General features: G+C 37.3%; 1 protein-coding gene across 2 annotated transcripts in view; it reads right to left on the minus strand.

The window, feature by feature from the left end:
• CCNYL1 (cyclin Y like 1) overlaps positions 1 to 14,968 on the minus strand; it is a 37,163-nt gene that overhangs the window by 12,212 nt on the left and 9,983 nt on the right. Inside the window, exons 2-7 of one of the 2 annotated variants that reach the window (XM_006205229.4) lie at positions 14,067 to 14,141; positions 12,137 to 12,171; positions 6,847 to 6,947; positions 3,596 to 3,631; positions 2,917 to 2,968; positions 1,973 to 2,092 (exon numbers count right to left, since the gene is read on the minus strand). In XM_006205229.4, coding sequence (XP_006205291.1) covers positions 1,973 to 2,092; positions 2,917 to 2,968; positions 3,596 to 3,631; positions 6,847 to 6,947; positions 12,137 to 12,171; positions 14,067 to 14,141 — 419 coding nt within the window. The remainder of the gene's footprint in view (positions 1 to 1,972; positions 2,093 to 2,916; positions 2,969 to 3,595; positions 3,632 to 6,846; positions 6,948 to 12,136; positions 12,172 to 14,066; positions 14,142 to 14,968) is intronic. The other variant, XM_006205230.4, reaches the window with a different exon arrangement.

Below are 14,968 nucleotides of genomic sequence, written 5' to 3' on the forward strand. Positions count from 1 at the left end.
CAAAAACCTCCACTTGAGTTATCCTGCTCCAGTCTGTTAGCAATTCTTGTTATCTCTACCTTCACTGGTAGCCTGACTGCTTTCTCGTCGTCACTTTTGACTTGTATCACTGTCATCGTCCCCTAACTTCTCTGCCTCCACTGACTCCCAACTAGTCTGTTCTCCCCAAAGCAGCCAGGAGAGCCTCTTAAGAGCACTTCACTGATCTGCTCAAGATCTGCCACAGGTCTCCTATCAAACAAGGAACTTCCTCCCATGGCCTGCAAGTTACAGGGCCCTGTGAGGTAGCACTGCCCTTCTGTGACCTCATCTTCTAAGTTCTTTCCCTCATTCCCCACTCTGACCACACTGGCCACCTTGCTGACCTTGCTGTTCCCTGAAGTTCCTGTCTTGAAGACTTGCGCTGGTCCCTCTGCCTGTAATGCTGGCGCTCCTTATCTTCCTCAGTCCAGCCAGGCCACGGGTTTAAACATTACCCCTTTAAACAGGCTCTTCCTGATCGTTCTATCTAGTAAGCCCTTCTAATCACTATCCCTTTACCCTGCTTTCTCTTCTTGGATTTTACCACTATTTGAAATACTCATCTTTTTAAAAACACTCATTAAAAGCAATACTCATGTCTTCCACACCTGTTCCATAAAGGCAAGAACTTCGTTCAACCTGTTCTCGCCTCACCCCTGCACTTAAAATAGTGACACAGAAAAGGTTTTCAGTGGGTATTTAGGACACGAGCAACTTCTTGGCAGCATGTAGCATTTGGACCACTCTCTCCTTCTCGAACCTCTTTTACGGTTCTCCCCTGGTTTTCCTACCATTCTAGCCACTCCTCTGGGGACTTGTCCCGTAAGCGCTGATAATCCTTACTGATCTATCTCCTATCCACTTTTTATTCTATATACTTTCCCTGCGTTTGAACAGCTACTCTTAATTCTCTACCCTTGGCTGAGGTTCCTGGTCCAATGCATATATTCAAATGATTACCAGACACTGCCACTTTGCTGCCTCACAGGTACGTCAAGCTGAACTTGTCCACAAAAGACTGCCCCTCTTCCAACCCAGATGCCCTCCTTCCTGCCTTTCCCAGCTCTCCATGTGCAAGTGCCACTCCTGCCTCTCGCCAGCATGTGATAAGCACTCCAAATGGCTTGCAGCTCCCAGAAAAGGCCTGTGTCTGATCCAGTGCCCACTGAAGGGTCTCTATTCAAAAGCACAAGCCTCCTCTCCTAAGTTCTGCCTGGATACTAGAGGAGTAGGCAGTGGCCTAAGTATTCCTTCCTTCCAGACCACGCAGCTGATTTTCCCCTATAGGTCTGCTGTAGGGAGGAGTTAAGCCACCTCAACTATCTCTCACTAGAAAATGATTTATTATTCAGACGATAAAATCTGACCATAGGAATTCTGTATGGATGACACAGAGGTCCTTACACAGCTCTAGCTTAGCAGGCTAAGCAGAGCAAAGCCTCTTCCAAGCACTACTGGCACTATGTTCCCAGGCAGCCTCACAGGCAGGCGCATGAGAACAGCGGGGATGGATTAACACCGTCATCCGAGGGACAGAGAGTCTGCGGGCGAGTTCTCAACTGGGACACACGTCGGAACTGCCTGCGCAAGGCAGCCTGGGGCTCAGCCCAGCACTACACACCTGCCTCTGCCTGTGGACCAGACAGTCCTGTCATCGCCCTGTCCTACCACCCCCAGCACACCTTGTCTGTGTGTGTGCGCCTGCACCATGTGCACATGTGTGTCCTGAGGTGTGGCGGGAGAAACCAGAAATCTCTCCTGCTGCCTTTAATGGCAACATTTTAAATCATGATGATGATTAAGCTCAAATGCATGTATTTTCCTTTGATAGGTTTCTCTTAAAGTTCTGATGATCATTTCAGGAACCTACTTCCTGTTGAAAAACAGGACGATGCTTTGTGTACAAGACAGAAATTTCTATAGATGCTTTATGAAAGAAACAGTATCTTACCAAAGTTACTATTGCACATTCAGCTGTCAGCTGTGCAGCACTAAAAAGAGTACGAACAAATTTGTAAATGAATTTGTGCTCAGGGTCATGCTTAAAGTATTCCTCTGGAACCTTTTCCCGCTGAAAGAAGAAAAAAATGCAATGTTAAGTATCCACCGAAGAAAAATACTTAAAAGTACCCTAATGACAGCAGTCTTCACACTTGGACCCGTGTGCCTCTTGAAATAATTTTGATTGGGTGACATGTCTTTTGAATAGAAATAATAGGATCCTAAAATACTATAGTGATTCAATATTCACCATTATTCATTCAAGAAAAACACAGGCACAACCTCAGAAAACATATGTATTTCCACCTTCCTCCTCATAGAATTCTATCCAAATGTAAACTATTTTTAGACTCTGAAGTCTTGCTGATCAACCATATGTCATCATACTTCTCTGCAATCAACTTTGAAAAAATATTTTCAGTGTCCTGTAACCATAAGGCGCTAAGACTGTTCTGTCCTATAGAGTAGTCACCTGCCGTACGAGTTTTTACACTTTTGTCATTTTAATTGATTTAAAATTTTTAAAGTTTTCTAGTTTTCTTCTTAGAGGTATTACCTTATTTGTTAGTTTATTTAAAATATTTATATTGCTTGATGCTACTAAAAATCATCTTTTAAAAGGAAACATTTTCTGTTATTTGGGTATGTCTACTCACCTTAGCTCACTAATCATAACAAAGCTGAAAGTCAGTTCTTAGTCACACCTCTTATGCAACATGCCTTTTGTAAAATGATTAGACACAACATGGGGTGGGGAAGATTTAAAGGAAGATGATTTTGACTTCAAACTGGAGGGAGTAATTTTCTTCCAGTAATTAATTTCAAAGCAAATCAACATGAAATAAACACAACTATGTAAGAGGAAAATACAACTTCAGTAAAACTGACACTTACTGTGAGTGGATGTGATCTCTCATCAAAAATATCCAAGGATCTATCTGCATCTCTATAAAATAAGAATGTGCATTGAAAAAATTAATACAAGAATTACTATCTTAGTAAAATATCTACTGGGAGTAGAGAGAGGATAGAGGAAGCTTGACATTCAACAAAACAGTTCATAAATTTTTCTGGATTCTGCCTTAAGAAAGGTTTCCTATTTTTACACAGCATATCAAGTTCTGTGAAGTCTCTTTGCAACAACCAGCCAGAGTTGCCTTTATAAGCACCGACCCTCCCTAACAGGCAATGCCAGTAAACCAAATATATTTTCACTCCTCTAACCTCAAACTGGAATATATTACAACATTTTATAGGGCAGTAGTGGTGGGCAATAAAGTCTTCTAACTTCAATGAATGTGAGTATGAAATTCATGTTTTTTTCCCTCGCTTAGTTCTTTATATTATAAACTTATTGTGTATTTCTTCTTGTCTCTTTTAAATAGTTTAAATTAAAAATGTAATTGTCTTTTTATTTTGAGAGACCAGGTTTTTTATTTAAAGGTTCACCACACTAATACATGGTGTTCATTTAAACAGCGGTTTAAATGCCTATAGTTATAACCCAACACTAAACTTGACACCTCGTAAATTAATTAGCTAGAATAACCAGATAGGTTTTAAAAGAGCTCACCTGTTCTTTATGTGATAATATATTGCTAAGGTCACACTGTGGAGGGAAAATAAAGAAATGTTAATTGATTTTTATTATATTAGGCCTGAATACATTTTTCAAAAACAGGTTGGCAGGGACTTTCCAGATGCCCGGTGCCCCTGAAGTCCTCTAATTCAGAATAGTGCCACGTGGGTGCTTCCCCCTTGTTTTAGGTTCTTCGGCTTTTAGCAAAATTAGGAGAACCCAAAATGCTAGACATGCTGTTAGAGCATATGTTTGGGTTGATTATTATAATATATAAATTATTACACATTTCCCACCATTTGTCCTTCTACCCAAAGAACCTTTCATCCTGTACAAGTTATATCTATTTGTACACATGCTTAAATTTAAGCCATACATTGGTTTTTCTGTGTTTTTCATTAGGCCCTGAATTTGAATTGATTAAGTTCGTTATCCACCTATCCATTTACTTCCCATTAGTTTCCTAAAAGTAAATAATCTCTATACCAAATAAAATGATTTAAAATCATTTTCCATAACTAGAAAGTTTAACAGCAAAATTCTATAGCCACAAAACCGATGCTAGGTCTAGCTATCCGGAAATAAGCAGTGCTAATAATGCAGCATACTACTACACAATAGATTAATGACAGATATTTCCAAGTTATTTTAAATAAAGTATTAATGAATAGAGAGATACAAGTCCTCAGATACTGTAAATTATCATATACCTAAGTTACTCACAGATACTGTATATTAGGCAACAGAGGGGTTCTCTGGTTAAGTTACATGCTTCCGTTTGTCCTCAGTGTCTAAAATGAAGCTCAAAATAACTGACGGAAGGCAAATCTGAATTTTATGACAAGGTCTATAGAATCTTAGCACTTATAAAAATGCCTGTAACATTGTTAGCATCAAAGATGGATACTTCTATAGTGCTTCAAACAGTTTCATCTTCAAATTGATTTTAAAATCGTAGAATTAGAAGTTATATGATGAAAAGGACCATTGAACCTTAGATGACATTTAATTAAACAACCCATTTTACAGATAAGAGAACTGAGGCTTAAAACTACCTTGCTTAAAGTCCCACCAATTATCAGAAGCAGTTCTCTTTCTTCTATACTCTAACCAGTGGTTCTCAAGATGGGCTGCACACTGAGATCAACTGAGGGGCTTTAAAAACTGCCTGGGCTTTTGCCTCGAGATGTTCTGTCTTAACTGGCACTGGGTATGACCTGGGCATCAGGACTGTATTTAAAGCTCCCCCGGTGACTTCAATGTGCGGCAAAGTTTAGGAATGAGTAAGTTACAGATAAGATCAGAATCACCTGGGATGCTTTTGTTCGTATAATCATGCCTCACATCCTTTCCCAGCTTGTCAAAAGGGTGTGTGTGTGCACGAGAGACTTGGAGTGAGAAAGAGGACAATAGAGACTGTGTTTTGGGGGGTGGGATGCATGTGTTTAGAGATATTATTTTGAAAAAGTTGCATAAGTGATTCTATTAAGGTTCACCTACCCCACTGAGAACAACTATCCCATTGAGAACTAACCTCATGATAAACATTTTTCAAAATAATTCCTAAATGTTAATTTGCACAAATAACTTTCTCAGTAAACCTTTATTTCACCAATAATGAATGTACTGAATGATCATTTTTATTTTTAAAAATTCATATATCTGAGCTTACATTTTTGGGGGGGCTGGGAGGTAATTAGGTTTGTTTACTTATTTTTTTATGGAGGTACTGGGGATTGAACGCAGGACCTCGTGCATGCAAAGCCCTCTCCCCACCAGTCATTTTCATAACCTAATGAGAGCAAATTAAAATTTACTGTACTTCCAAAAATTAGACTAGGTTGGGGGAAAAAAATCATGAAACCTTCTTGTCTGAGCAAGGTTAATCTTTAAAACTACTTTTGAACTATATACTGAAACATCAGAATCTTTTGAATTCAAAAGCTGTGATTCTAGACAAAGTAGAGTGGTTTTTTACCCACGGATTTAGTGTCTTGGCTGAATGCAAACATTCAGTGATTATACGGTAAGTGTCAAAACTGAGGACTTAAGAGAGAGACAGAGCTTAGTTTGTGCTGAAACACGATTTGACCGCAACTATTATTGTAAGCGCGAGAGGAAGGTTACATTATTATGATTGTGAACTTCCTGTTTTTAAATAAAGTAGAACTTACTGATAATGTAATTAGCTAAAAAAGCTGGCACATAAAATTAAGTTTATAAGCTAATTATGTTTTCAAGACTAAAAATAAAATTAAGGATAAGGATATTATTATTTTTGAGTACTATTTCCCAAACTGTGTTCTGGAAAATCAATACATCCTAAGGAGATGTTAGTGTTCCTTGGATAACCCCACGGGAATCAGGGAGTTCTGCACCTGTTCGTTTTTTTTCTCTTAAGGAAACCTGAAAGGTTCATCTCAGGGTGTTTTGACAGTGCATCTCCAATTGGACTATGAGGTGCTCCCAGAAATTAAGGAATCGTTTTCATCATCATGACACTGCTCATGTTTTCTTAAGTATAAACCTGACTGCAGCCATATTTCCAAACTTCATCTCTTTCATTGTCTTCTGCTAGGACTGTCTTACATGTATAGTGACATAGCGTCCTGGAGATTTATTTATATATCTATACACATAAATAAAATTAAATATACATATTAAGTTAAAACCTCAGTTGAACAAATTTCATCTATAAAGAAATTAAGCTTGAGAATGAGTTCTTTAAGACTGGTTTGATATATTTTCCCCCTTTGTGAGACAGGAGAAGTGAAATTTCATACAGAAATGGCGCAGAAAAAAAATGCACGATGGGATAAATCTGACAAAATCCAGTTAAATTTAAATGCAGATACACTCTGGTGCCAGTAGGGGACAAGCTGTTCCTTCTTCCAAGAGTAGCTTCCAAAGCAGTACACATTGTTTGAGGGCTATAACTCATAAAGAAATATTTTTTTTCTAGACATATCCAATAAAAAGCATCTCTCTTTCTCATTATGTTCAACAATGTCTTAACAACAGAAATGCATCAAATAAAGATTTATACTTTTTCCGGAACTTTTTATTTGCTAACTGGAAATTGAAAATTTATATTTAGGTCCTTGAAATCAATATATAGTTGACACCAGTTTTCTTAACCTGATCACTGAAAAGGACAATTCAAATGAAAGAAATTACGTATGGCTAGGCTGCTTTTAGCATAAGGGGGTCTGTCACTCAGCCCTTGGCAACCTAGTTGTACTCACCATTTTATTGTGGTTCTAAGATTAGGCTGGCTGACTGTGCTGTCATCTAGAAATATGGTTGAGCATGAGCTATACTTTTTAGTAAGCTGCCCTGGAGATACCTGAAGGGGAAGGGAAATAGAAGAAAATGTCACAGTAAGTTAAACCTATAAAAGTGTGTTTTTTCCTTGGTTAAAATGTCAAACGATAAAGCATTAAGATTTTTCTTACACTCCATGAACTGCTTGGGTGTGGTATGTGCAGCTCTATGGGAAACCTCTATATGCTAACTTCCACAGATGAGATTTGAGGAATGGGTTATAAAATGTGGCCCTGGTTATAGAACCTATAATCAAACCTGGCAAGCACCTATCGTAGATTACCTTGATAATAATGTAAAAAGTTCAGAATAAGATGTCAGTGTTTTTTTCTTAAGCAATGAAATGCAGCTGAGGTTTTCTATTTCTGTTCATTTACTACAATAAAATGTAATGCCTTATATAATATTGATGCAAGAGCATTTCACTGCAGTAAATGAATGCCAAAAATAAATGTATTAGTTCAGGAGACAGTGTGACAAAAACGTTTTCGCATCAGAGGCTGTGTGTGCCAGAGCTGCTCTGTCACTAACAAGCTGGGGGCTGTTAAGTCTCTCTGGGCCTCAATTTCCTTATCTGGAGGACAAAAGGGTATACTTTAAGGTTCTCTCACTCCAAAAAACAGATGAAACAACTCTGAGAATTCAACTTTGACTTCATGTTTAAGTAGGACTGCCATTACATTACTCAAGTGAGGACCTCAGAGAATACCTTCATTCCAAAATTGTGTTAATTCTGTTCTATATGTTATCTGACACTCATCACAACACCTTCCTGTCTGTCATGCTGCTCTGCACCTATGTTGCCCTTTCCCCACCCTCATCTCTGCAAGCTTGACCCCATCTACCTCCAGGATACCTCTGCCTGCAGCCAAATCACAACACTCCCTTTCTGTACACTCACACATCTAGTTTACCAACTGTCACACGGTCTCAACTGCTTGCATGGTATCCACTCCTACGTAAGCAAGCTTCTCCAGAGAAGGGAAGACTTATTCCTCCCATCTCCAGCTGCTGAGCACAGAATCTCAGACAAATCAGGATTCAACAAGTGTTTGACAAATTCAAGTCACCACTGGAAGGTAAATTTTCCTAAAGATACAAATTAGTAAGAATTTATCTGCAATCGTATTGGAGACAATGAACTTTTTGAGAACCTCTAAAGAATAAACTATCTTTAAAACACTTTAGAAGTATCCATTTATTTGTGAGGAGCCCAAGAAGATAGCAATGGTCAAATACTAAATTCGCCTAAACTATGTTAGGACAATCCTCTTCCTTAAAGTAAGGCTAATAACCAAATCCCAGTCACTGTCAGCAGTTGAAAGTAATAGTAATCATTCTTTGATACCACAGAATACAAACAAGTTTAATGCTTGGATTTGTTTCCGGTTTTTGTTTGACTAATTCAGATGAGCCTTCCTTCCTCCTATTAATATAAATAGTTTTCACCACGCTGTCACACTCTCCTATCAGTGTCCTCCACAGACACACAAAACGTGGAGCAGGGAGAAAATCTAGTCCGCTTTTTAAAATACAGAGCATTTCAATAAAATTTGCTGGTAACCAATAATTAGAAATATCCAAATGGCATATAAAACACCAGTTTGCTTGTTTCAGATGTTTTACTGCAAAACCACTTATTCCTTTATATTAACAAAAAGTTCCAGACGTTACATATTTGAAAAGAATCACTATTTGGAGGACTAATTTCTCCCTCAAGCTAGAGATGTTTTAACTGTACCTAAAACTCTGATATGTTCCTTAAGCTAACTGGTTAATGTGTAATTTTAGAATCTCAGAAAACAAATACAGCATGAAAAATGAGCATTCATTCATTTAAATATTTTATTCTAAAAAAGATTATCTTTTAAGGTCACTATTAGGGTGTAATAGGGCATAAACTACACATAATAAAAGTCAATTCTGACCAAATACCTAACTATGAGGGTAATAAAAACAGTAAGGAAATGCACCAAAATACAGACTAGTTGGTAGAGCTCTGGGTGATATTTATCCCATTTTCCTCTATTAAATTTTTTAAAATTATGACTATATATTGGTTTTATCTTTAGAAATACTCATGCTAAAACATTAAACATTTTTCATTAGACGTGGTCTTACAGTCCTTCACAGGCTCATTTAGTGCATCAGCAACTTACAGTCTACCTGCTAGATCCTACCAAAGAAACACTCAATTCCCCATCAGTCCAGGCCTACTCAAAACTACTGAAACGTTTCAGCATTAAGTATCTAGTATTCACTGAAGGATGGCAGAATTAGGCCTCTGAGCAAAGTCAGGATATACTAGCTGCCAGAGGTTACTTTCCCCTTATCTTGCTTGAAAATTGAAGATAACTGTCCTTTATGATTCATGCTTTACCACTGCTGGCTCACAACCTCAATAAACTACACTGACGAACATTAAGAACATAAAATGCAAATACAAAAAGAAAAATCAAACAGCAAAAAACACTACTGACAGCTTAATGCTCATAGATATTACTTCAGTTGATCGCTGAGGAAGCGTGTTTATTTTTATTCAGTACTAATGATGGAATAGATGAACTTTTAGAATCTTTACATGAAAAGGAAAGGGTTACTAGCAGACTTTGGGTTTAATGGCAAAGACCAGAAAATAATCATATGGACAAGGCTAATAAGTAACCACCCACAAAACTTATCATTAAAGGTCAAGTACCTGTTGAAATCCTGTCCCCACCCAAAGACTTACCATTGTGCCTACTGCCTCTGATTTTAACTCTTTAAAAAATAAAGCTGAAGTTTACTTTTTTCTCCTCTTTTTCACAGGACAAGTTTTGGATATGTTTATTAAGAATCAATGACATTTAATTAACTTAAAAATTTGTTAACATTCTGCATTAATGAAAATTTTTCCATCTATGTTGCACATTAATGGATAATATGACAGGATGAGTGGTTTGAACAAAGTTCTTAGTAGAAAAGTCTAATATTTTAATTATATAGGTATCATAAAAAATTGCCAAACTAATATCATGAATTTATTGAATTAAAATTTAAACTTAGAACCTATACTTAAAGTGTAAATCTAAGTTTGAGTTAAACGTGGGGGACTGATCACAAATCTATTTCTGCTCCACCTTCTTTGAGAGATATTATCTCATTAGAGTTAAAGGCATTAAAAAAAAGGGCTATACATAAGACAGGACAAACTGCAGATGACTTTTAATATTTGAAAGATAAAAAAAGACTAGATAAAGGAGTGATAACGGGCATGGCAGAACAGAGGAAGCACAACCTCAGTACCTACAGAGCGTGACTGAGACAGGAACAAGAAAATCAGTTTGTCTTACAGAACCCAAGGCAGGCTCCAAAGTGAGAGGCTTGGTCCCTAAATCCTTGCAGTAAGGCCCATCAGTTAATGAGTCCTCTAAATGATGCTTCCAATTAGAACTTAAGACAGTCAGGGACCACCACACATTTGAGGGAAGCCTCCAACAAGAGATTAAAACAGGAAGAAGGAATTGATGGGAGTGATAAAATTCAGGAGCAAAAGAAAAACTTAAAAAAAAAACTTTAACTTCCACAGAAAGATAAGAATTTGCATCAGTGAAAAAAAGAATGACAGGATGTAAGAGAACTCTATAAATTAAAAATAAGATAGACAAAATGAAGCATTCAATAGGAGGGTTAGAGCATAAAGTTAAGGAAATCTCCAGGAAGAGGACAAAAAGACAAAATGGAAAATAGGGGAAAAGAAAATTAGAGATCTGTGCAGGAATACTGGTCTAAGGAGTTCCAACATCTGACTAATAGGAATCCAGGAAAAAAAAACAACAGAGAATATCAAAGAAACACAAAAATTCACTAGAAGGAGAGATGTCCTATTTAATGGCTCCCATAAAATGAAAATGATCTCTACCAAACCATATGAAACTTCAGAATGCTAGGGCGAGAGAAGGTACTAAAAGGCTCCAGAGAAGGAACGGATGGGGGAAAATGAATAAAATTCATAATGTACATTGTCAACAGATTTAAAAGAAACACTGTAAATGAGAAGTGTTGAGAATGACAAAAGAAATGAGAAGACAAGAGAAACGTCTTTGGAACTGCAAAAATTAGTTTCAACCTAGAATTCTATACTTTATCAAACAGGAGTTTCAGAGAGGCTAGATCTCTGTAAAATTTCTGCCTCTATTTCTTTTCCCAGGACAATGTGCTCCAGTAAAACAAGGGGAGTATAACAAGACAGAGGGAAACACAGAATCTAGGACGTAGGGGATCCAACACAACAGAGCAGTTATGTGAGATCCCAGATGATTTCAAACAGATATCCCAGAAAAACAGGCACAAAGCCGGCCTAGGGGAAAACCAGTCTGCATGGGGGTAGGATGACAAAAGGCCTGGGAAGCGTGTCTCCAAGAAAAAAATGGAACAGATGTGGTTTAGTAGATGGAAAATATTTTTGACAGGCATGTGACAAATGTTACAACATTTGGGGGAAAAAATAGCTGTTAGAAAACAGGCAAGTGAATACAGTCAGGAAATTAATTCCACAAAAAAATGAAGAATGCAGGGAGACCAGCCAGGAAGCTACTTACTCCATTTGGCTGTGTGAGATCATGTTGGCTAGGAAAAGGGGGGCTGGATTATCCAGAAGTGCAGAAGGGCTCAGGTTTCATTAATATTTAAGAAAAAGAATGAAGGGTACACAAGGAGGAGGCATATTCAGGAACTACATGGCTCAGCAGTGAACAGTTTTGCATAGTCATAATAACATAAACATTCTGACAATAAAAACTGTGACACATATTGAGCGAACAGAGGGACAGGGACAGAAATAAGGTCATGGTGGAGTGAGGAAGCTAAGCTTTTACCTGCTATGAAAAGAAGTCAATGGATAGTGCTAAAAATTAACTTACCTATTCTACTTTCATTATTCTGGTTGAAAAATAAGATTAACAAATTAAGGCAAAAGAATTTAAGGCAGATCTTTATAACACAACCATGTTATTGAAATTTAACCTATCAGAACCCTTTAAAAACGGGCACTACTAAGCCAAAGACTTTCCCAAATACGTCTGACAACTAGGAAAATAGAAGAGATTTAGAAAATCTACAAAAAGAGGTCCATGCTAGCAATAGTGGATCCATTATAACTTTTTAGGAATCATGGCAGACATACTTTTAATTCAAACTATTAACTTCTTAACTTTTCAACTGTTTACTTACATGGTTTAAATGGTTGCTCTTCCTCTTTTCTCGCACTAAGAATAAAAAAAATTAACTGATCAATTCTGATACAAATGCCATATAAAAATAAAAGTAGTTGCTAATTATCTGACTGATTATCAATATACAAAATGAGATAAAATTCCATTCTATTTTTAAAAATAATTTCCAACAAGATACAGAATTTAAATCACCTAAGAAGACAAAAGATGAGTCCTATATATAAATAAAATCTAAAAACTTCTTTTTATTTTTTGACCTAACAGATATTCTGCATTAGGTACAAATGAAAGATTCCATTTACAAAGAAAAAAAAAAAAAAAGAAAAAGGCAAAGCAAATTAGGCCAGGTGAGAAATTTAGCTAATAAAGAAGTTTACCTGTTGCATATCTGAATCACTACCCAGTAGTATTTTCTAATTCTACATTTATACACAGCTTACTTTAATTACCAGGATCTAACAGATGATAACTCTAAGAACCAGTTTCTGGCCAGGTACCCATCTTTAAGTGCACTTGTATCCCTGGAAGGAACCTGAACCACTTATTGGTAACTTACTAAAATACTTAACTAAAAAAAAAATGAGTCTTCATATAACCGGAAAGTAACCTATCTTAAATTTAAATTTTAAAATGAGTGTGCTGACCTAACTGAACATATCTATAGCACACAAAACTGTTCTGCCCCAGCAAAAGCCAGAAGAATAAAAGCCTCAAGAGGGTCTTGGGCCACACTCTTTCCCACACCACCCCCTTCAACTCGGGACAAGCATCATAGGCACGATTCCTTAAGACTGAAGAGAGAGAAGGGCACGAGATAGCTTTTCTTTTCCTGTCTCCAGTCTCTCTCTATATGAGCAGCCCATGGTTCTGGAAGAAACTGAGAAATACAGCAATCCTAACCAGAAATGATCAGCTCAAGACAGGCAAAGTACACATGCTATAAAAATGCAAGTCAGAAACCCCAGGAGCTTCCAAGGGTGGTGAGCACGTGGTGCACTCGGAGAGGGCATGGAAGCTCTGCGCCCTTTCCCTGGGCCTGGCATCTGCATCTCTTCCATCTGGTGGTTCCTGAGCTACATCCTTTTATAATAAACTAGTGATCTAACAGAAAAACAAAAAGAACCCTCCATTTTTAATTGTGCTGTATTACTTTCCTTTTGCATTACTCTAAAAAGACACTCAATTCTTGTATTCCTGCTGTCCTAACCAACTGAAAAACTTGGTCATGTATGGCTTCTTAGCAAATAAACTAGGATTTATTGAGAAAAATAAGCAGGAAGGCAGGAGTGCAAAAAATTCTACAGTTCTGATTCTCATTTTAAAACAAACAGGACACAGGAGATTTATACTAGTTTTACATGCTGAGGACAATATTTGGGGAAATCCAAGGTAGGTTTGCTCTGATTACCCTGACACAGCACTACATTAGGATGAGAAAGTTTTGAGTAACTTAAAGTTCTGAATAGCATAAATCTGGATGTGAGACAGGCTTGTCTGGTTGAGCATTGTGTGAAATAGGGCCAAAATCACAAGACTCAATGCCCATATGTAAACAACTGACTTTTTTGATTTGATCATATGAAAACCTAACTGTGACCTAAACCCTATCATTCACCTTTAACACACATGCTCTTTGGTGCAAGGGGAAAAGGACAAAGTAGGATGGAGAAACAGACCACATGTAATCATGTGGCCAGCTAACTATGTTGATAAAGAGGTGACAAAATGTATAAACAGATAGTCTAAGTGTTCTCCTCACTAAAACAGTGACAGCTAAAGGAAAGTGTATCCTTATATATTAAAATAAGACACATGAATATGTGAAAAAGTGAAACATTTAAACCACTCTAAGAGTTTTTCTCAATACTTTCTGTAATACACAAATCAGTTTTCAGTCTTTTTCTCGGGGAAAAAAAATACTGTCTTACCATCCGTTTGAGATTTGCTCAGGAAAATTGTGCTTGCCCTTGGGTGGTCAGAAGGGTTTGATTCCAAAGCTAAGTCTATACAGGAAGGAGAGAGAGAGGTGTGATAATTTAGTTGAGTAGAAAAACACGATTTTTAAAATAGCTGCACATTAATTTTAATCACTTTTAATAGCCTTGAGAAGAGCTTTCAGTCTTGAGAAGAGCTTTGTAATGACAAAAAGGCAATTTTAGTAAAGGCAGCAATATAAAAATTCTACTGGGAAACAGCAAAACTGCAGAAACTCTCCATACATGTGGAATAAAACCAGGGCTTTGTTCCAGACTTTTTAACTTGCACTTAAATAATCTATGCAACTTTCAGATGAATCATATATGTGACTCCCCTCCTACTTATCCATTAAAAATTCAGTCCCCCTCCTTTATGCTGATATTACTAGCACATTCCAGGAACAGTCTCAAGAAGTAAGTAATGCTGTGGCCAATAATTGTCAGATACCAGCTCAGTGTAACAAATATGCCAAAACCAAGTGAGTTGCTTTTGGGAAATGTTCTTAGACAGTCAAATGGGAAATTTTAACTCCATTCAACAAATGAACTCATTTAGTTGGCTGCGGTTTATTTGGGGGTTATTCATCATGGCAGATTTAAGAGGACTGCATAAAAGTTCAATGTTTTAATCTATAGGAACACTTCCACGATAGAAAGTTATTTTTAACTTCGCCCTCTATTTCCAAAGCTAAACTTCCACTTCTTCTTTCCATGCTGCGTGACTGACTTGGGCTTCAGTAAGAGTACTTTCTGGAGCAGATCATAGGGCTGCTTGAAAATAATTTCGGTCATACCAATGTAAAGATGTGTCTGTCTACAATCCACTGTGCATCAAGGTGGGACAGTCGTCCACT

The sequence above is a fragment of the Vicugna pacos genome, chromosome 5, assembly GCF_048564905.1.
Source record: "Vicugna pacos chromosome 5, VicPac4, whole genome shotgun sequence".
NCBI classification, from domain to species: Eukaryota; Metazoa; Chordata; class Mammalia; order Artiodactyla; family Camelidae; genus Vicugna; species Vicugna pacos.